Below are 20,884 nucleotides of genomic sequence, written 5' to 3' on the forward strand. Positions count from 1 at the left end.
ACTCCGCTGTCCTGGCGTCGTGAGGGAGTTTGTTCCACCATTGGGGGCCAGAGCAGCGAACAGTTTTGACTGGGCTGAGCGGGAACTGTACTTCCTCAGTGGTAGGGAGGCGAGCAGGCCAGAGGTGGCACCACCAGTGCTTCAACAAAGATCTTCTGATTTTATATTGTCATATAAATGAGTTTAAGGGGCTTTGTAGTTTTTCCAGACAGACTTAAATCTGAGCTAGCAGCTAGCGTAAGACTGAGTCTGGCCTGAGAAACAGGTTTTAGTTGAGGTCTGTGTGTTGATGTCGTGTTGATGCTGTCTTGTTCCTCCAGCCCAGCTGAAGATCGACATATCCCCGGCCCCAGAGAACCCCCACTACTGCTTGACCCCTGACCTCCAGCAGGTCAAGCCCTACCCAGACAGCAGGGTTCGCCCCACCAGAGAGATACTGGAGTTCCCCCCCAGGGATGTCTACGTACCCAACACTACCTACAGGTAATGAAACGATACCACTTACATTACCCAACGCCACCTACAGGTAATGAAACGATACCACTTACATTACCCAACGCCACCTACAGGTAATGAAACGATACCACTTACATTACCCAACACCACCTACAGGTAATGAAACGATACCACTTACATTACCCAACGCCACCTACAGGTAATGAAACGATACCACTTACATTACCCAACGCCACCTACAGGTAATGAAACGATACCACTTACATTACCCAACACCACCTACAGGTAATGAAACGATACCACTTACATTACCCAACACCACCTACAGGTAATGAAACGATACCACTTACATTAACCAACGCCACCTACAGGTAATGAAACGATACCACTTACATTACCCAACACCACCTACAGGTAATGAAACGATACCACTTACATTACCCAACACCACCTACAGGTAATGAAACGATACCACTTACATTACCCAACGCCACCTACAGGTAATGAAACGATACCACTTACATTAACCAACACCACCTACAGGTAATGAAACGATACCACTTACATTACCCAACGCCACCTACAGGTAATGAAACGATACCACTTACATTACCCAACACCACCTACAGGTAATGAAACGATACCACTTACATTACCCAACGCCACCTACAGGTAATGAAACGATACCACTTACATTACCCAACACCACCTACAGGTAATGAAACGATACCACTTACATTAACCAACACCACCTACAGGTAATGAAACGATACCACTTACATTACCCAACACCACCTACAGGGCATTGACATTGTTTCCTGACAGGTTGATGTGGTTCTTAGTCCTAAATGGACACAAAGTCCTGTTTTTGAAATGGTGTATTTCCACCTGCCTGTTCTGATCAAACACGACAACTCAGAGGAGCCAAAGGGTCTTTGTCTCTTCCAGTCTCGCGTTCCTCTGAGCCATGTGGATCACACTACTGTAAGAACAGCAACACAATATACAGGCCTCCCTGACACTGCCTGATAGTCTACGAGACACAATCTTGTGTTGTGTGTCCTGATCCCTGCTGCTATTTTTGTCAAGGTTAGAGGGAAAGAGAAGGCTCTTATCAGAGGAGAGGGAGACAGACAGAGAGACTTTGTGACACGGAGAGACGGATGGTTAGAGAGAGGGGCATAGAGAGATAAAGAAACAGAGAGAAGGAGAGAGGGGGCCCTTATCAGAGGCTGTTGACATGGTCTCTTTACCTGACATGGGGCCAGGGTTTCCGTGAGCTGGCTTTTAGCCAGTTTAAAATAAAATGAAAAGCCAATAAATACAACTGTTGTCCCCCAAAATGACTGACCTTGCTAGCTGAGATCCTGACGGCTTTAGTGACTCTGCTGTAGTAGTGACTGCTTTAGTGACTCTGCTGTAGTAGTGACTGCTTTAGGTACTCTGCTGTAGTAGTGGCTGCTTTAGGGACTCTGCTGTAGTAGTGACTGCTTTAGGGACTCTGCTGTAGTAGTGACTGCTTTAGGGACTCTGCTGTAGTAGTGGCTGCTTTAGGGACTCTGCTATAGTAGTGACGGCTTTAGTGACTCTGCTGTAGTAGTGACTGCTTTAGTGACTCTGCTGTAGTAGTGACGGCTTTAGTGACTCTGCTGTAGTAGTGACGGCTTTAGTGGTGACTGCTTTAGTGACTCTGCTGTAGTAGTGGCTGCTTTAGGGACTCTGCTGTAGTAGTGACTGCTTTAGGGACTCTGCTGTAGTAGTGACTGCTTTAGTGACTCTGCTGTAGTAGTGACTGCTTTAGTGACTCTGCTGTAGTAGTGACTGCTTTAGTGACTCTGCTGTAGTAGTGGCTGCTTTAGTGACTGCTTTAGGGACTCTGCTGTAGTAGTGACTGCTTTAGGGACTCTGCTGTAGTAGTGGCTGCTTTAGGGACTCTGCTGTAGTAGTGACTGCTTTAGGGACTCTGCTGTAGTAGTGACTGCTTTAGGGACTCTGCTGTAGTAGTGACTGCTTTAGTAACTCTGCAGGCTACCTTGTTAATGATGGAGTATAAACGCTGTGAGCCTTTGGGATTTTTCACATTTACATGCGTGTTGATTGGATAAGCAGTAGATCTGGGTACAGTAGCCAAGGCACAGTGTACTGTATGTTGGCTCCTCAGTGGCATAATACCATTAATGCAAATGATTATTTCAGGAGCGTTGTCAACGGTCGTTGTGGGCCGATCAGACTCTGCTGTTGAGTTTATAGTAGGGCTGGGAATTGCCATGGACTTCATGAAAGGATATTATTAATATACTTAGGTGCTGATATGATATGCGTTGCGATACTCACAATTTTATCTGTATAGCAATTTGATTCTGTGATTTTATTGCGATTCAGGATATGTCAGCTGCAGAGGGACAAGAGCCATGAGAAAACAACTGGAAATGAAAGTGCTGGAAAAAAATTGGCTCCTTATTTAAAAAGATGGAGAACAAGCTATCAAGGAAAGATACTTAGTCCAGACAACTACCACAAAAATAACATCCTGGTATTGATGAAATGTTTTCCCCATCACTAGTTTATAAGCCAGAGAGGGGTGTGATGACTTGTGGTTGGTCATGTAGACAGAGGTTTTATTACATCAACAGCCCAGTTTGTTTGTTGTTTTTCTTTGCAAAGAATACAAAGGACAGACTTGGATTATGTGTGTTTTGAGTGTGTTTTATTTTGTCTTTATAAATGTTGTATTATAAAGTGTTAGTAGTAAGAAACACAAAATATGTAACAGCCATTTAAATGCAGCACAAAGATGACACCGAGTAGACATGAGACGAGGAGTCAATATGACCCAATGATATGATCAATGTAAGTTACTAACCTTGCAGGACATTTAATGGAGCATTAAGGACATGGTTTTAAATACAGTTCAAAGTTCAGACAGTGAAAATACTAAGCTCATATCCTACTTTGGAAGACCTATGCATCATGTTGATCTTGGTCTACTTACTTGTGGATGTTTAGTACATTCATCAACCACCACATAACAGGCAGCAATACAGCAGGGTAATACATGCTTGGTAGTAGGGCTGTTAGGATTATGTCGAGGTCACGTGCACGTAATTTATTATACCAAAGCAGAGTGATGTGTCAGTTATATATTGCTTTGGAATCTTTTTAGTTCTGTCCGTCAGTTGAAAGTAACTTCTCAGGGCTGTTATTATGGCCCAGACCAGACAGTGTAGAATCATCTGACATTCTGTCCTGACCAAATCAACGCTTGTCGGTTAGGAACCCAAACAACCCCTCCCAGGTGTTACCCAACTCTATTGGCATGTCTTGAACCAATTTGTGAGGCCCCTTATCGGCCGACTGTGGTTGTTCCATCACTGACAAATCGTCTTCTTTTCTCTGACATGGATAAGAATTGGCTGCTGACTTTGGCAGCAAACAACCCAGCTGCACCATCTGTTACCATGACAACATCATGTAACTGGGAGGGTGGGGTGGTCAATGGAAAGTTCCGGGCGAGGGGGGCATATGTGTTGTTACCATGCCAATGTGTTGTAATGGAAGGAATAGAAGGGTTAGTGGAAACTTGGGGCCAGGGGGAGGGCTTCAGATGTGTCGTATGGAGATCTTGGTGGTCTTGAGGGAGTAGGAGATACCCAGAGGTTTCCAGTGGATCCCTTTCCTTCTCATGGAACGACCCTTTGACCTCAGCCACATGTACCTGCCGTTCAGGTTGGTGTTGCCACAGGCGTTGAACCACCAGCCACCTGCAAGGGGAAAGAGTAGATTCCATTCTATAACAAGTGTCTGCTTGGAAATGTCTTTAACAGGTGTATGGTACCAGACTGCACCGTGTACCTGTATCGAGTGTGTGGTCAGTACCTGTTGTTGCATAGAGTGTGTAGTTAGTACCTGTGCCAGGAGTATAGTAGTCAGTAGACCTACCTGTGTAGTTTTTGGCGCAGTTTGAGTCCTGGTGGTTGTCTCGGTCCTTGGTGGAGAACCTGGTGTGGTTGCCCATGGCGTTAGGCAGATCTCCAGACAGGTGGGTGAGGTGGAGGGTGTAGTGGGCCTGGGCTCCCTCCATGGTGAACTGGTACTCTACTGACCTCCTGTCCTCCTTCCAGTCCTCCAACTCAATGCGCAGGATGGAGTCACCCTGGCCAGCCAGGCTGTGGATCTTTATCAGGCCCAGCCAGAACTCTCCTACAATAACACAGATAACACACGCACAATGTTAGACACTCCAAACTCTCCTCTACAACTCACATGAAACACCAACCGTTGTGGAATGTTCACATTGCTGTAATGGACAGTCAACAAACACTGAGGCTGTTCTTTTGGAAGCATACAGATAAGACAAACATTCTGTCATCAACTGGCAATCGATCTGCAGTTGTAATGGACAGTAAAATTCAGACTTTCTGATGCTGTACTCTGTTTTCATTGGCTTCAGCTGTTTCTGTATGCCATGGCCCATGTCTCCACAGGAAGTTGGTGGCACCTGAATTGGGAAGGATGGGCTCTTGGTACTGACTGGAGCGGCATAAGTGGAATGATATGAAATGCATCAAACATGGTCTCCGTTCCATTTGCTCCGTTCCAACTGTAGCAATGAGCCGTCCTCCCCTCAGCAGCCTCCACAGCCTGACTCGTGGTAAATAGTGTGAAAACAAGTTCCGACACTCAATACTCTTTTCCCCTAGCCTCTGGCTGTAGTCATGGGTGTGATGACATAATTGGCTAGGAGCGGCGACAGAAACGGACACTGAATAATTCATAGCCTAAAGGACCTGTGGCTCTGTTGGAATGCAGTAGGACTCTTGATCTATGGGCTGGGGTCCAAGCCAGGCTGGTGGAAGTGAAGTGCTGCAGGTGCTTTGTTTAGTCAAACAATGGAGGAAGTCAATCTGTCAACGGGGACCCGATAAGCTACAATGACTGTTTCCTTCAGGATGTACTTAAGGGCGGTGGAGTGACTAGTTCTATTGGCTGTTTTCTGCTTTATAAAAGCTGCTTTGTAGACCGGAAACAATAAAAGATAATTAAGGAGATGGGATAATCTGGTATAGGCGTCTCTCTCTCTCTCTCTCTCTCTCACACACACACACACACACACACACACACACACACACACACACACACACACAACTCTGAACTGAGTTGAATTAAGCCATAAAGATATCTTGTTTTTTTATCTTTAGCTGACAAAATGTACTGATAGAAAGAAATAGATCAATCTCACTTTCCAGATCCCCAAATCCTTTCTCGTACTTCTCCCATGTCTGGTCAAAATCCACGGACCCCTCCTCCCTGCGCTGGATGACTGTTGAACCTCCTGGGAGATGTGGTCAACACATAGAGAGGATCACAACAATGTCCACTTCCTTTCTCTAGACTGATTAAGGAAGGATGATTGCACTTATTTCCTTCTGATAGCCGGTATGGCCCTTCTTCCTATAGAGGAGATTGTTCAGTCTGGTTTTAATCTAGACTATGTCCATTGAAGTATTCAGGCAATGTAATGTAGGGAAATAGCTTGACACATGGGAATCTCAGACTTGTTTGGCTGTTCAGTCACAATGTATTTTTAAAGAAAATGTAGGCTAATGACTTAGTGTTGTTTTACCTGAGGTCAGTTCACAGTACACATTGAAAGGCTCTGACTGATTTGGCTTGATGGGGTACACCCCGCTGTTCCTCTCTCCTCTGTTATAAAGATCACTGCAGTCCACGGGTAGGTCTGTGTCCTCACCAGTGGAGTTGCCTGTCAGGTACTCAAACATGTCTGGGATCTCTGAGTCTGAACCCATTGCCTTGTCAGTCGCGTCTTGGAAATGATCGAAGCTGATCTGTAATAGCAAGCAAACAACGTTATGGCGTTGTCATGTTACATATTTGTTATGTCCTTTCTATACACTGATTGGACAGGGATCAAATCTAACTAGTTTTCAATAAATGGCCGTTACCTTTGGTCTACTGTATAGAAGTGGAGACCCTCTAAGCAGCAGAGAAATGTACCTTTTCCTCCAGAGTCTTGATCTTAGTTTTCTGTTGGTTGAGCTGATCGTGCTGCTCCTTCACAGCTTTTAGCAGGTCAGTGATGGTGCTCTCCTGAACATCAATCACATCCTGAAACAGACCAGTTGACACTCTCGTTAATGATCACATTTAAAGGACATTTTCCAATAACTTGAAGTTAAAAGCATTACTACTCATTTAAAACGGTATGTTTTCTTTAGGCTAATAACTGAAACTTCTCAATGAATTCAGCAATTGGAATATTTAGTAGGATGTAATTTTAAACATGCTGAAATATGTTGAATACATGCGGCAGAAACGCATCTTATTCAAAACAAAAAAAAACATTTCACATTGAATCAAAGTAAATTCTTCCTCTTCGTACTGATTAGTATGAGTAACGGACAGCAGCGTACCTTGAGTGATTTGATCTCACTGAGCTGCTCTCCCGGCATCATGCTCTCAGACAGTCCCTTCAGCTTCTCCTCCAACCCCCCTACTTGACTCTGCAGCAAGCTCCTCTCCTGCAGAATACTGTTGATCTTGGCGTTGATCTCCAGTGACAGATTCCGGATCTCCTCGTTGTTAGCCTTCAGGAACGTGGTGGTCTTCTTCAGCTCTTTCTCTTCCTCCTTGATCTCTGAGGTGACCATGGAGAGCTGGTAAACGGAGTGATCGAAGTTGGTCAGCTTCTGGAAGATGTCGTTAATCTGGGCCTTCGTCTTGTGAACAAAATCCCTGAGGCTCTGACCCAGCTGGAGCAAACCGTTGGCCAGGAGACGGACATCATCCAGCATAGCGAAGCGGGACTTGGCCTCAGCTGGAGGCTGAGTCTGGGGCTGGAGTTGAGAGGGCATGGTGGGATAGACCCTGGAAGAGTCCCGAGGAGCTGCCTGGGCTACAGACAGACCAACCAGGAACAGGAGGCAGAACAGCTTCATGGTTAAACCTCTCTGTGTGCAAGAAGACGACAAGAAGTAGTCTCGCTCTATTGCTTTCACTCTCTTCTTCCTCTGTTCTGTCCTACTCTGTCTGGACTTCTCACTCACTCTCCCTCTACCTCTCTCTCACTCAATCCCCCTCTCTGTCCTCTCTACTAGAAAGATTTGAGAGAAGCAGACCGGTCTGTCTTATATACCCCCGTCCAGCAAGGGGAGGAGAGATTAGTTGATCATTAAGCCCTGTTATGCTTGAGCTACTGTGCCCCCTGAAATCCCCTTGGGAGCCCCCTCAGCCCCCCGCCCTCCAAGAACAAACAAATCATGTAGTGAGCGAACAGCAAATACACCCCTTCAGCATAACAGCAGCCCCCCTCTTCTCTACACCCACCCTACTCCCATCTGCACTACTCTGCTTTAGCTGACCAGCAGAAAGCCAACAATGGAAGGCCATCAGAGTTTTGATGGATCATTCGTCCCAATCAATCTCAGATCTCACCTCATAGCAGCCACACCTCACCGTGATTGATAATACAGCATCCAGTTGATGTCTCTGGATTTGATTTAACCTCCTGCTGAATCAGCCCGGCATTACTCTCCCTGGGGCATCTTGTCGGGTCTAGATGAGGTGTACTGAATGTACTGGCGGATTGATGTCATCATTGCTATGGGTTTTGCTGTAGTTTGCATTGGGGGGGGGTGAGGTGGGTGTTGTGCTATGTTTGAACATACATGTATGAACTCATCATCTTGGTTATTGTTTGATCATTCTATTCTGTTTTAATGTAGTCTGGTCTTTCTGATCTTTGTCTGAACATCTAGTGACTTTTACTGAAAAGAAAAACCGGAGGAAACGTGCTGACTTGCCTGCACCTTTTTCAAGCACTCTTTGGCATAGTGTGTCCGCTCGTAAAATCTATTTTGATGGGAACTCTTAGTCAGTGGTTTGTTCTTGGCTGTTTGTTCCAGAACCACTTTACCATTACTGTACATACTGTATATCTACTAATGATTATTACGAAGGTGGGCCTAAATTCCTGTGGCCTTCTGTTGCCGTATTGAACTCCATTCTAGTTCTGTAATCTGACAGGGCTACGATCAGCGTTTCTCTTTGTGAGCATCCTTTGTTCTTCCTACTTAGCCAAGATTATCTTAATGCTCCCAATAATCTGACTACTTTGAGCTTTTGGTCAAACTGTCTCGACAGCATGTTTCAATGTGGTTCAGTAACTCTAAATCATATGTGGTCTACTTTACTTTACTGCTATTGGGTGGTGGATGGAGAGAGTGGAGGGCCTCTAGCAACTTTGGCCTTTTTGGTTGATTATCCAACTGATGAGAAAGCTATGCGTCATAATGGGGTTTACGCATCTTGAAAACCCCCAAAAGTTTCAAATGAAACGCCAGTAGATGACGAGGAAAGAGTGTTGGACTTCAACTTCCCTATAACAGCGTTACTTGCTTACACCTTGTGGAGAGGTAGCTAGCTTCTCCTTTGCAGAGCAAAGTTGTCCGAGTGAAGTTTTATCATTGGCGTTTACTGTATTGCATGACTAAACTCACCATGCCATTACAGACACAGGTAACTCTGGTTCATAGCACTGCAGATACACTGGCTATTTACTCATGTGTAAAGAGTGCAGAGACCCCTGGCTGCAATATGTTATTAGTAAGAGTGAGTTTCTGAGCAAACACATTTCCTATCTGATTCTGAGCTGTGCTTGTTTAGCTTAATGCTGGCTACATGATTCCCTACTCCCTACATGATTCCCTACTCCCTACATGATTCCCTACTCCCTACATGATTCCCTACTCCCTACATGATTCCCTACTCCCTACATGATTCCCTACTCCTTACATGATTCCCTACTCCTTACATGATTCCCTTCTCCCTACATGATTCCCTACTCCCTACATGATTCCCTACTCCCTACATGATTCCCTACTCCCTACATGATTCCCTAAATGATTCCCTACTCCCTACATGATTCCCTACATGATTCCCTACTCCCTACATGATTCCCTACATGATTCCCTTCTCCCTACATGATTCCCTTCTCCCTACATGATTCCCTTCTCCCTACATGATTCCCTACTCCCTACATGATTCCCTTCTCCCTACATGATTCCCTACTCCCTACATGATTCCCTTCTCCCTACATGATTCCCTTCTCCCTACATGATTCCCTACTCCCTACATGATTCCCTACATGATTCCCTTCTCCCTACATGATTCCCTACTCCCTACATGATTCCCTACAGTGCCTTCAGAAAGTATTTCCACTCCTTTGTCCACATTTTGTTGTTACAAAGTGCGGTTAAAATTTATTTAATTGTCGTTTTTGTCAACGATCTACGCAAAATACATTCTGTATAATAAAATCCTGAAAAATAAAACCGTAATATATCTTGATTAGATAAGTATTCAACCCCCTGAGTCAATATATGTTAGAATTAATTGGCAGCGATTACAGCTTTGTAAATCTGGATAAGTCTCGAAGAGCTTTCCACACCCATTTTATTATTTTCAAAATTCTTCAAGTCGGTTCTTGATCATTGGTTGTCTAGCATTTTCAGGTCTTTGTCATTAAATCAAGCAGATTTAAATCAAAACTGTAACTTGGCCACTCAGAAACTTTCACTGTCTTCCTGGTAAACAACTCCAGTGTAGATTTGGCCTTGTGATTTAGTTTATTGTCCTGCTGAAAGGTGAATTCATCTCCCAGTGTCTGATGGACAGAAGAGTGAACCAAGTTTTGCCTGTGCTTAGCTTCATTAAGTTTTTTTTGTTCTTCCTTAAACTTTGTCCTTAACTATTACAAGCATACCCATAACATGATGCAGCCACCAATATGCTTGAACATATGGAGAGTGGTACTCTAATTTATTGTGTTATGTTTAGGGCAAATCCAACACTTTGTCTCCAGGACAAAAAGTGAATTGCTTTGCCACATTTTCTGCAGGATTACTTTAGTACCTTGTTGCAAAAAGGATGCATGTTTTGGAATATTTGTATTCTGTGCAGGCTTCCTTCTTTTCACACTGTCAATTCGGTTAGTATTGTGGAGTAACTACAATGTTGTTGATCCATCCTCAGTTTTCTCCTATCATGTTTTTTTATTTAATTTGATGTTGACCACAACTAGACCCCTGCCGCCCTCGGTAGCCTAGTGGTTAGAGCGTTGGGACCCACTGTTCCTAGGCCTCTAACCGTTTTAAAGTCATTGGCCTCATGAAGAAATCCTTGAGCGGTTTCCTTTCTCTCCAGCAACCGAGTTAGAAAGGATGCCTGTATCTTCTGCAGTGACTGGGTGTTTTGATACACCATCCAAATTGTAATGAATAACTTCACCATGGTCAAAGAGATATTCAACGTCTTATTTTATTTGTACCCGTCTACCAATGGGTCGGTCCCCTTTGAGAGGCATTGTAAACCTCCCTGGTCTTTGTGGTTGAATTTGTGTTTCAAATTCACTGCTTGACTGTGGGACCTTACAATTATCTGTATGTGTGGGGTACAGAGATGAGGTAGTCAATCAAAAATCATAACCACTTATTGAACACAGTGTGTCTATTCAACTTATGTGACTTGTTATGTAAATTTTTACTTCTGAACTAATTTATGCTTGCCATAACAACGGGGTTGAATACTTATTGACTCGACATTTCCGTTTTTATTTTATATGAATCACTTGTAAACATTTTGAAAACATAATTCCACTTTGACATTATGGGGTATTTTGTTTAGGCCAGTGACAACAAAAATCTAAATTTTATTTGATTTTTAAATTCAACACAACACAACACAATGTGGAAAAAGTCAATGGGTGTGAATACTTTCTGAAGGCACTGTGTGTTCTCCTTCCTACGTCTGTGGGGAGCACAGACAGGGTCCAGTATTCACATTGGGACATCTAGCAGGCCTTCGGTGGGAGACGAGTGCTGTCAATGTAACTGGTCCGGGCCTGCCCTGATGGCCTCTTACTTTGACCTCTGCCTGACCTTTTAGAATGACCCCAGGGGTCTTTTAACTTTTCTTTAGTGACATGTCCATGGGTCGGCAAACGGCAGGATTGGCCAGTTTGGGTGCAGGCTCATGTTCCAGCCAAGCACTAATATACCTAATTAATCCAATTCTAGGATCCATTTGAATTGTTGATTAGTTGATTTGATCCCTCATGCCATGATTCATAACTACTATTGTAGCTAATGGTAACCTATTCTGTTGAGCTGCTGTGTGTTGTTAGGGCTGGAGTTCCCTGACATCACTCTCTCTCTGCGTGCCATGCTTTGTGCCCTCCCAACACGCTGTGTTTCACCTGCCTGGTGTCTAGGACTTGGCCTTAATCTCTGTCTGTAGAGAGAGTAAACAATGAACTGCTCCCTTTGTGTAGCCGTAGGGGGATGAGGATGGTGGGGTTGTGTACCCACGAGGAAGGGGAGGTGGCTGGGGTTAAAGGGGGCTGTGTGGGGGTGGGATTCCCAGGGGTTTTGAAACCGTGCTTAGGCATGGCTTGGTTTGGTAACATACACAGCTACTCTGAGTCAAGTCATTTATTAACCTGAGATGAATCTGTTGAGGCTGAAGGACCAAGAGGAGAGAATTGACCGTGTGGCTAACAAGGAAGCCAGGTCCATAGGTGTGTAAGAATGGCTTCTGCCTGGAGGTTATTGCAATTACATAATTCTAAAATCAGCATGGATGCCTCAATAAAGAACAAACAAGTTGGAAAAATGTACCCCTTATCACCTAAACGTCATTGAGACACGTGACCAGTGAGTTCGAAAGCCATTGAGACACGTGACCAGTGAGTTCGAAAGCCATTGAGACACGTGACCAGCGAGTAAGAAAACCATTGAGACACGCGACCAGCGAGTGAGAAAGCCATTGAGACACGTGACCAGCGAGTGAGAAAGCCATTGAGACACGTGACCAGCGAGTAAGAACGGGAACAGCGAAGGGAGAAGTAGTGGATATGGGATTCTCATGGTTTGACTGTCGTCACAGCTGTGGTCCTTAGTGACCCTCCCACGCGGAGGGATCTACGTCACTGTGGTCAGGCCGCTGTGCTGCGGCTCTCTCTGACTTCCTGTGGCTGTCACACTGGAAACCCTTCACCGTGTGTGTCTAGCTCGTTGACTGAAGCCCAGCTGATGTTGGACCTTTGGGTTATCTCAATATTATCCAAGAGGGTCTAGAGACTCTTTTCTTTGATGGAAAATATCTTTCATCGGTTGTTTAGTCTTGTCCAAGTTATACCTCTATACCACTATACCTCTGATTTTGAACAGTGACTTTATTGAACATGTACAGCTGACCATAGCATTGCCCCACCCCCCTCCCTTTGCACCCTGAGGTGGGTCATCCCAGCAGAGAATTTAGGTCAACTACAGTTTGTGTGTATCCAGAGTGATTGACAGAATGAGCCTCCCTTCTCCACCAATCAGTGCCCACATATGTCAACAGTGATGGCCTTGCTCACTCCAAACACGGACCTATTGATGACTATACAAATCAGATACTACTGTACAAGTGTTTTGTATTACGGTCAGCTGTGATATGTACAGTACGTTATATGAGGTATGTATGTAATGTCCTGAGGAGAATGGTGAGGGGAAAAGGTTGTGAAATTCACTCAATGACCTGTCAAAGTTGCTGCTATGTCAGTTGAGCTCATGCTTTTCTGTTTGGTTTCAAAATGTGTGTGTTCCAGGAACCTACTGTATGTGAACCCACACAGCCTGAACTTCGCCAACCGTCAAGGCTCCGCCCGGAACATCACAGTGAAAGTACAGTTTATGAACGGGGAGGACCCCAACAACGCTATGCAGGTATGCAGTGATGTATTGTACACATGTAGGCGCTCGCTCTCGGCTCTCTGTGAGTGCTGACACAGTTTTCAGAGAATGCTGCTTCTTAAGTTATTAGGTTATTTTAGTACTTACCAGGTACTGCTGCACAATCCTAGACTGAATTCTTGGAAATGGATTGTTAAGCATAATGAATGGTGTTCAAGTATTTGAGTTCTGTTACTAAAGTATTGTACAAATTGTTTTAACACCTGTAGACAAACAGAAGTCTGTCTACTATCCACTGCAAGCTGCCTCGTTTCCTCTGTTCCCCTCTAATACAAACCCTGTTCACTGTACTCCATCTGTTTCTTCACTCTCTCTCTCCCGCAGGTGATTTTTGGGAAGTCCAGCTGTGGAGACTACACCAGAGAGGCATACACTGCCGTGGTGTATCATACCAGGTGAGGCTCTTCGACTCATCAGCTTTAATTGTGTATGAAGTCTGCTTAGGGCCTTTCTTACAAACAGATGAACTGGTATAGAGTGAGCTGATGTCTTAGCTGCTCTATCACACGCCGTTCATGTCTCCTATGGTCTGAGGCTTTGTTAAGCATCAGTCTAAAAAAAGTGATCACATATTTGGTAAGGAGCCACCTTTTGCTCTTTGGATGTTTAGCTACAATCCCAGCGGCCAGCCAATACTGTGATCTTTCCCATTGGGGACAAGGTTACTGCTGCTCCAGTCCTGCTCCTTCATTCTGAAGGAGGTTCATACCCTTCATCCACAAACAAACAAACTATTTTGTCTTCTCCGTGAGAAAAGGCTTGCTGCTTCTTTCTTTGGACTATTAGGATGTTTATTCCTATAAACCTCTGTCCTAAATAACCATGTCATTTAGAGCCTGTTCTCATTCCTGTACGGCCCTAACTAACTATGACATTTAGAGCCTGTTCTCATTCATGTACGGCCCTAGCCGACCGTGTCATTTAGAGCCTGTTCTCATTCCTGTACGGCCCTAACTAACTATGTCATTTAGAGCCTGTTCTCATTCCTGTACGGCCCTAACTAACTATGTCATTTAGAGCCTGTTCTCATTCCTGTACGGCCCTAACTAACTATGTCATTTAGAGCCTGTTCTCATTCCTGTACGGCCCTAGCCGACCGTGTCATTTAGAGCCTGTTCTCAATACTTTTGTAGATGTTTATTACTGTGCAGCCCTGACCCTTTAACAGCTGTTGATTCCTAAAACCAACCATTCAACTCTGGCTCTGTTATGCCTGTTGTGTTTCCTATGCAGGTCCCCGGACTTCCATGATGAGGTGAAGATCAAGCTGCCGGCCTCTCTGTCTGACCACCATCATGTCCTGTTCACCTTCTACCATGTCAGCTGCCAGCAGAAACAGAACACCCCCCTGGAAACCCCTGTGGGATACACGGTAACCACTGTGGACACGCATGGAAATGCACATGCATGTACACACACGTGCGCACACTATGCACAATGATATCTGCATGTGCACGTGCATGACACACTCACAGGTGTGTGCAAGCAAACGTAACATGCACACGCACCTCATACAAGCACGCGTGTATAAACGTTAACATGCCTTTATTGTTTTTCAGGCCATACAGGCCCTAATCATGTTTTTCTCTCCTTCCTCAGTGGATCCCCATGCTTCAGAATGGACGCCTGCGTACAGGAAGCTTCTGTCTGCCGGTGTCTCTAGAGAAACCTCCCCAGTCCTACTCTGTTCTCTCCCCTGACGTTCCTCTACCAGGGATGAAATGGGTGGATAACCACAGAGGGGTGTTCAACGTTGAAGTGACATCCGTTTCCACCGTCCACACACAGGTATAGCCCATCACAACCGTACTTTTCACGGCATACCGAATCATTTGTATTTGTTTGATACTAGAATATGAAATCCCGGTGTGGTCCTAGAATTGTTGGAACTTTCGGGACTTCTGTCAGATGTCTCACGTCCTTTACTGATTTGAGAGAGGATCAAGTCTATCAGCACAGCTGATGTCCCTGCTCAGTGATTGCTCCATGTACTCATGGCTAGCTCGAGTTTGTCCTGGGGAACCACTGAACTCACTGGGAGTCTGGACTGTATCATGTATCATGTTCATCCCATCAGTTGAGGATACCTGGTCATTCTTTAAAAGTAACTTCCTCACCATTTTAGATAAGCATGCTCCATTCAAAAAATGCAGAACTAAGAACAGATATAGCCCTTGGTGCACTCCAGACCTGACTGCCCTCGACCAGCACAAAAACATCCTGTGGCGGACTGCAATAGCATCGAATAGTCCCCGCGATATGCAACTGTTCAGGGAAGTCAGGAACCAACACACGCAGTCAGTCAGGAAAGCAAAGGCCAGCTTCTTCAGGCAGAAATTTGCATCCTGTAACTCTAACTCCAAAAAGTTCTGGGACACTGTGAAGTCCATGGAGAACAAGAGGACCTCCTCCCAGCTGCCCACTGCACTGAGGCTAGGTACCATGGTCACCACCGATAAATCCATGATTATCGAAAACTTCAACAAGCATTTCTGAACGGCTGGCCATGCCTTCCGCCTGGCTACTCCAACCTCGGCCAACCGCTCCGCCCCCCCCCCCCCCCGCAGCTACTCGCCCAAGCCTCTCCAGGTTCTCCTTTACCCAAATCCGGATAGCAGATGTTCTGAAAGAGCTGCAAAACCTGGACCTGTACAAATCAGCTGGGCTTGACAATCTGGACCCTCTATTTCTGAAATAATCTGCCGCCATTGTCGCAACCCCTATTACCAGCCTGTTCAACCTCTCTTTCATATCGTCTGAGATCCCCAAGGAATGGAAAGCTGCCGCAGTCATCCCCCTCTTCAAAGGGGGAGACACCCTGGACCCAAACTGTTACAGACCTATATCCATCCTGCCCTGCCTATCTAAGGTCTTCGAAAGCCAAGTCAACAAACAGGTCACTGACCATCTCGAATCCCACCGTACCTTCTCCACTGTGCAATCTGGTTTCCGAGCCGGTCACGGGTGCACCTCAGCCATGCTCAAGGTCCTAAATGATATCATAACCGCCATCGATAAAAGACAGTACTGTGCAGCCGTCTTCATCGACCTTGCCAAGGCTTTCGACTCTGTCAATCACCATATTCTTATTGGCAGACTCAGTAGCCTCGGTGTTTCGGATGACTGCCTTGCCTGGTTCACCAACTACTTTGCAGAAAGTTCAGTGTGTCAAATCGGAGGGCATGCTGTCCGGTCCTCTGGCAGTCTCTATGGGGGTGCCACAGGGTTCAATTCTCGGGCCGACTCTTTTCTCTGTATATATGAATGATGTTGCTCTTGTTGCGGGCGATTCCCAGATCCACCTCTACGCAGACAACACCATTCTGTATACTTCCGGCCCGTCCTTGGACACTGTGCTATCTATCCTCCAAACGAGCTTCAATGCCATACAGCACTCCTTCCGTGGCCTCCAACTGCTCTTAAACGCTAGTAAAACCAAATGCATGCTTTTCAACCGTTCGCTGCTTGCACCCGCACGCCCGACTAGCATCACCACCCTGGATGGTTCCGACCTAGAATATGTGGACATCTATCAGTACCTAGGTGTCTGGCTAGACTGTCAACTCTCCTTCCAGACTCATGTCAAACATCTCCAATCTAAAATCAAATCTAGATTTGGCTTTCTATTCCGCAACAAAGCCTCCTTCACTCACGCCGCCAAACTTACCCTAGTAAAACTGACTATCCAACCGATCCTCGACTTTGGCGATGTCATCTACAAAATAGCTTCCAACACTCTACTAAGCAAACTGGATGCAGTTTATCACAGTGCCATCCGTTTAGTTACTAAAGCACCTTATACCACCCACCACTGCGACCTGTATGCTCTAGTCGGCTGGCCCTCGCTACATATTCGTCGCCAGACCCACTGGCTCCAGGTCATCTACAAGTCCATGCAAGGTAAAGCTCCGCCTTATCTCAGTTCACTGGTCACGATGGCAACACCCACCCGTACACCTGCTGGAGCGCGTGCTATCTCACTGATCATCCCTAAAGCCAACACCTCATTTGGCCGCCTTTCGTTCCAGTTCTCTGCTGCCTGTGACTGGAACGAATTGCAAAAATCGCTGAAGTTGGAGACTTTTATCTCCCTCACCAACTTCAAACATCTGCTATCTTGGCAGCTAACCGATCGCTGCAGCTGTCCATAGTCTATCGGTAAATAGCCCACCCAATTTTACCTACCTCATCCCCATACTGTTTATATTTATTTACTTTTCTGCTTTTTTGCACACCAATATCTCTACCTGTACATGACCATCTGATCATTTATCTCTCCAGTGTTAATCTGCAAAATTGTAATTAATTGCCTACCTCCTCAAGCCTTTTGCACACAATGTATATAGACTCTTTTTTTTCTACTGTTTATCGACTTGTTAATTGTTTACTCCATGTGTAACTCTGTGTTGTCTGTTCACACTGCTATGCTTTATCTTGGCCAGGTCACAGTTGCAAATGAGAACTTGTTCTCAACTAGCCTACCTGGTTAAATAAAGTTGAAATAAAAAAATAAAAAAACTCACTGGGAGTCTGGACTGTATCATGTTAGCTCCCCTCTCATACTGACTCTAGTCTGGCCTGAGGAACCACTGGGAGTCTGGACTGTATCATGTTAGCTCCCCTCATACTGACTCTAGTCTGGCCTGAGGAACCACTGGGAGTCTGGACTGTATCATGTTAGTTAACACACTTGAATAATGCAACACATCATGTGGAAATGTTGAATCCGTTCATTACTGTAAGCAAAACAAACTATACAGCTGAAACTAACATTAGTTTCCTTCCCTAGTACCTTGTTTGTGATGATATACGAACCACAACGCAAAAATATGACTGATTTTAAAGTTAATTGTCATCAAATACTTCACATTCACTTCATCTTCCCCCACCTCACGTCTCTCCCAGTCAAGACCTTATTTGCTCAAGCCTCGAGCTGACTGTGTGTGACAATGATGTCATGGGGCTTAAAGAGACGGTGCACACTTTATAAAAGAAGAGATTGTTCTTCTATTCAAATGTTATTGACCAGTGCAATAAAATGAGTCCCAAATGGAAGGGAAACATTGTTTTTCATCTGTAGAGTCGTGAAATCAGCCAAAACAAGCTCATTGCATGAAAACAGGCCTATTGAATGAATATGCACTTACCTGTATTTGGGGCGGCAGGTAGCCTGGTGGTTAGAGGCAGGTAGCCTGGTGGTTAGAGCGTTGGACTAGTAACTGAAAGGTTGCAAGATCAAATCCCCGAGATGACAGCGTAAAAATCTGCCGTTCTGCCCCTGAACAAGGCAGTTAACCCACTGTTCCTAGGCAGTCATTGTAAATAAGAATTTGTTCTTAACTGACTTGCCTAGTTAAATAAAGGTTAAATAAATAAATAAAATATCAAATCAAATTTATTTGTCACATACACATGGTCAGCAGATGTTAATGCGAGTGTAGTGAAATGCTTGTGCTTTTAGTTCCGACAATGCAGTAATAACCAATGAGTAACCTAACAATTCCAAAACTACTACCTTATACACACAAGTGTAGAGGGATAAAGAATATGTACAAAAAAATATATGAATGAGTGATGGTACAGAACGGCATAGGCAAGATGCAGTAGACCTCATTTGGCCGCCTTTCGTTCCAGTACTCTGCTGCCTGTGACTGGAACGAATTGCAAAAATCCCTGAAGTTGGAGACTTTTATCTCCCTCACCAACTTCAAACATGTGCTATCTGAGCAGCTAACCGATCGCTGCAGCTGTACATAGTCTATTGGTAAATAGCCCACCCTTTTTCACCTACCTCATCCCCATACTGTTTTTATTTATTTACTTTTCTGCTCTTTTGCACACCAGTATCTCTACCTGTACATGACAATTGTTTACTCCATGTGTAACTCTGTGTTGTCTGTTCACACTGCTATGCTTTATCTTGGCCAGGTCGCAGTTGCAAATGAGAACTTGTTCTCAACTAGCCTACCTGGTTAAATAAAGGTAAAATAAAAAGGATGGTATCGAGTAATGGTAATATACATATGAGATGAGTAATGTAAGGTATGTAAACAAAGTGGCATAGTTTAAAGTGGCTAGTGATACATGTATTACATAAAGATGCAGTAGATGATATAGGGTACAGTATATACATATACATATGAGATGAGTAATGTAGAGTATGTAAACATTATATTAAGTAGCATTGTTTAAAGTGGCTAGTGATATATTTTACATCAATTTCCATCAATTCCCGTTATTAAAGTGGAGTCAGTGTGTTGGCAGCAGCCACTCGATGTTAGTGGTGGCTGTTTAACAGTCTGATGGCCTTGAGATAGAAGCTGTTTTTCAGTCTCTCGGTCCCAGCTTTGATGCACCTGTACTGACGTCGCCTTCTGGATGATAGCGGGGTGAACAGGCAGTGGCTCGGGTGGTTGATGTCCTTGATGATCTTTATGGCCTTCCTGTAACATCGGGTGGTGTAGGTGTCCTGGAGGGCAGGTAGTTTGCCCCCCGTGATGCGTTGTGCAGACCTCACTACCCTCTGGAGAGCCTTATGGTTGTGGGCGGAGCAGTTGCCGTACCAGGCGGTGATACAGCCCGACAGGATGCTCTCGATTGTGCATCTGTAGAAGTTTGTGAGTGCTTTTGATGACAAGCTGAATTTCTTCAGCCTCCTGAGGTTGAAGAGGCGCTGCTGCACCTTCTTCACAACGCTGTCTGTGTGTGTGGGCCAATTCAGTTTTTCCGTGATGTGTACGCCGAGGAACTTAAAACTTATTACCCTCTCCACTACTGTCCCATCGATGTGGATAGGGGGGTGCTCCCTCTGCTGTTTTCTCAAGTCCACAATCATCTCCTTTGTTGACCATTGAGTAAGAGGTTGTTTTCCTGACACCACACTCCGAGGGCCCTCACCACCTCCCTGTAGGCCGTCTCGTCGTTGTTGGTAATCAAGCATACCACTGTAGTGTCGTCTGCAAACTTGATGATTGAGTTGGAGGCGTGCATGGCCACGCAGTCATGGGCGAACAGGGAGTACAGGAGAGGGCTCAGAACGCAGCCTTGTGTGGCACCAGTGTTGAGGATCAGTGGGGTGGAGATGTTGTTACCTACCCTCACCACCTGGGGGCGGCCTGTCAGGAAGTCCAGTACCCAGTTGCACAGGGCGGGGTCGAGACCCAGGGTCTTAAGCTTGATGACGAGTTTGGAGGGTACTATGGTGTTAAATGCTGAGCAGTAGTCAATGAACAGCATTCTCACATAGATAATCCTCTTGTTCAGATCGGTTAGGGCAGTGTGGTTGAGATTGCATCGTCTGTGGACCTATTTGGGTGGTAAGCAAATTGGAGTGGGTCTAGGGTGGAGGTGATATGGTCCTTGACTAGTCTCTCAAAGCACTTCATGATGACGGAAGTGAGTGCTACGGGGCGGTAGTCGTTTAGCTCAGTTACCTTCGCTTTCTTGAGAGGGTTAACACGTTTAAATGTTTTCCTCGCGTAGGCTGCAGTGAAGGAGAGTCCGCAGGTTTTGGTTGTGGGCCGTGTCAGTGGCACCTGTATTGTCCTCAAAGCAGGAAAAAAAGTTATTTAGTCTGCCTGGGAGCAAGACATCCTGGTCCGTGACGGGGCTGGTTT

The 20,884-nt window shown here is 45.2% G+C and overlaps 2 protein-coding genes across 13 annotated transcripts in view; one reads left to right on the top strand and one right to left on the bottom strand.

Moving 5' to 3' along the window:
* The window catches only part of dock7 (dedicator of cytokinesis 7), a 71,660-nt gene that overhangs the window by 12,330 nt on the left and 38,446 nt on the right, over positions 1 to 20,884 (top strand). For all 12 annotated transcript variants that reach the window (XM_064935955.1, XM_064935950.1, XM_064935947.1 and 9 more), the window contains exons 14-18: positions 321 to 483; positions 13,124 to 13,241; positions 13,593 to 13,663; positions 14,502 to 14,640; positions 14,868 to 15,056. In XM_064935955.1, the coding sequence (XP_064792027.1) occupies positions 321 to 483; positions 13,124 to 13,241; positions 13,593 to 13,663; positions 14,502 to 14,640; positions 14,868 to 15,056 (680 nt within the window). The remainder of the gene's footprint in view (positions 1 to 320; positions 484 to 13,123; positions 13,242 to 13,592; positions 13,664 to 14,501; positions 14,641 to 14,867; positions 15,057 to 20,884) is intronic.
* On the bottom strand, positions 3,316 to 7,573 carry angptl3 (angiopoietin-like 3). The gene is made up of 6 exons (XM_064935946.1): positions 6,888 to 7,573; positions 6,472 to 6,582; positions 6,080 to 6,302; positions 5,696 to 5,788; positions 4,396 to 4,656; positions 3,316 to 4,217 (listed from the first exon to the last, which is right to left on the bottom strand). Exons 1-6 carry the CDS (start codon positions 7,410 to 7,412, stop codon positions 4,057 to 4,059), a joined length of 1,374 nt encoding a protein of 457 aa, XP_064792018.1. The 5' UTR covers positions 7,413 to 7,573; the 3' UTR covers positions 3,316 to 4,056.

The sequence above is a fragment of the Oncorhynchus masou genome, chromosome 24 (genome assembly GCF_036934945.1).
Source record: "Oncorhynchus masou masou isolate Uvic2021 chromosome 24, UVic_Omas_1.1, whole genome shotgun sequence".
NCBI classification, from domain to species: domain Eukaryota; kingdom Metazoa; phylum Chordata; class Actinopteri; order Salmoniformes; family Salmonidae; genus Oncorhynchus; species Oncorhynchus masou.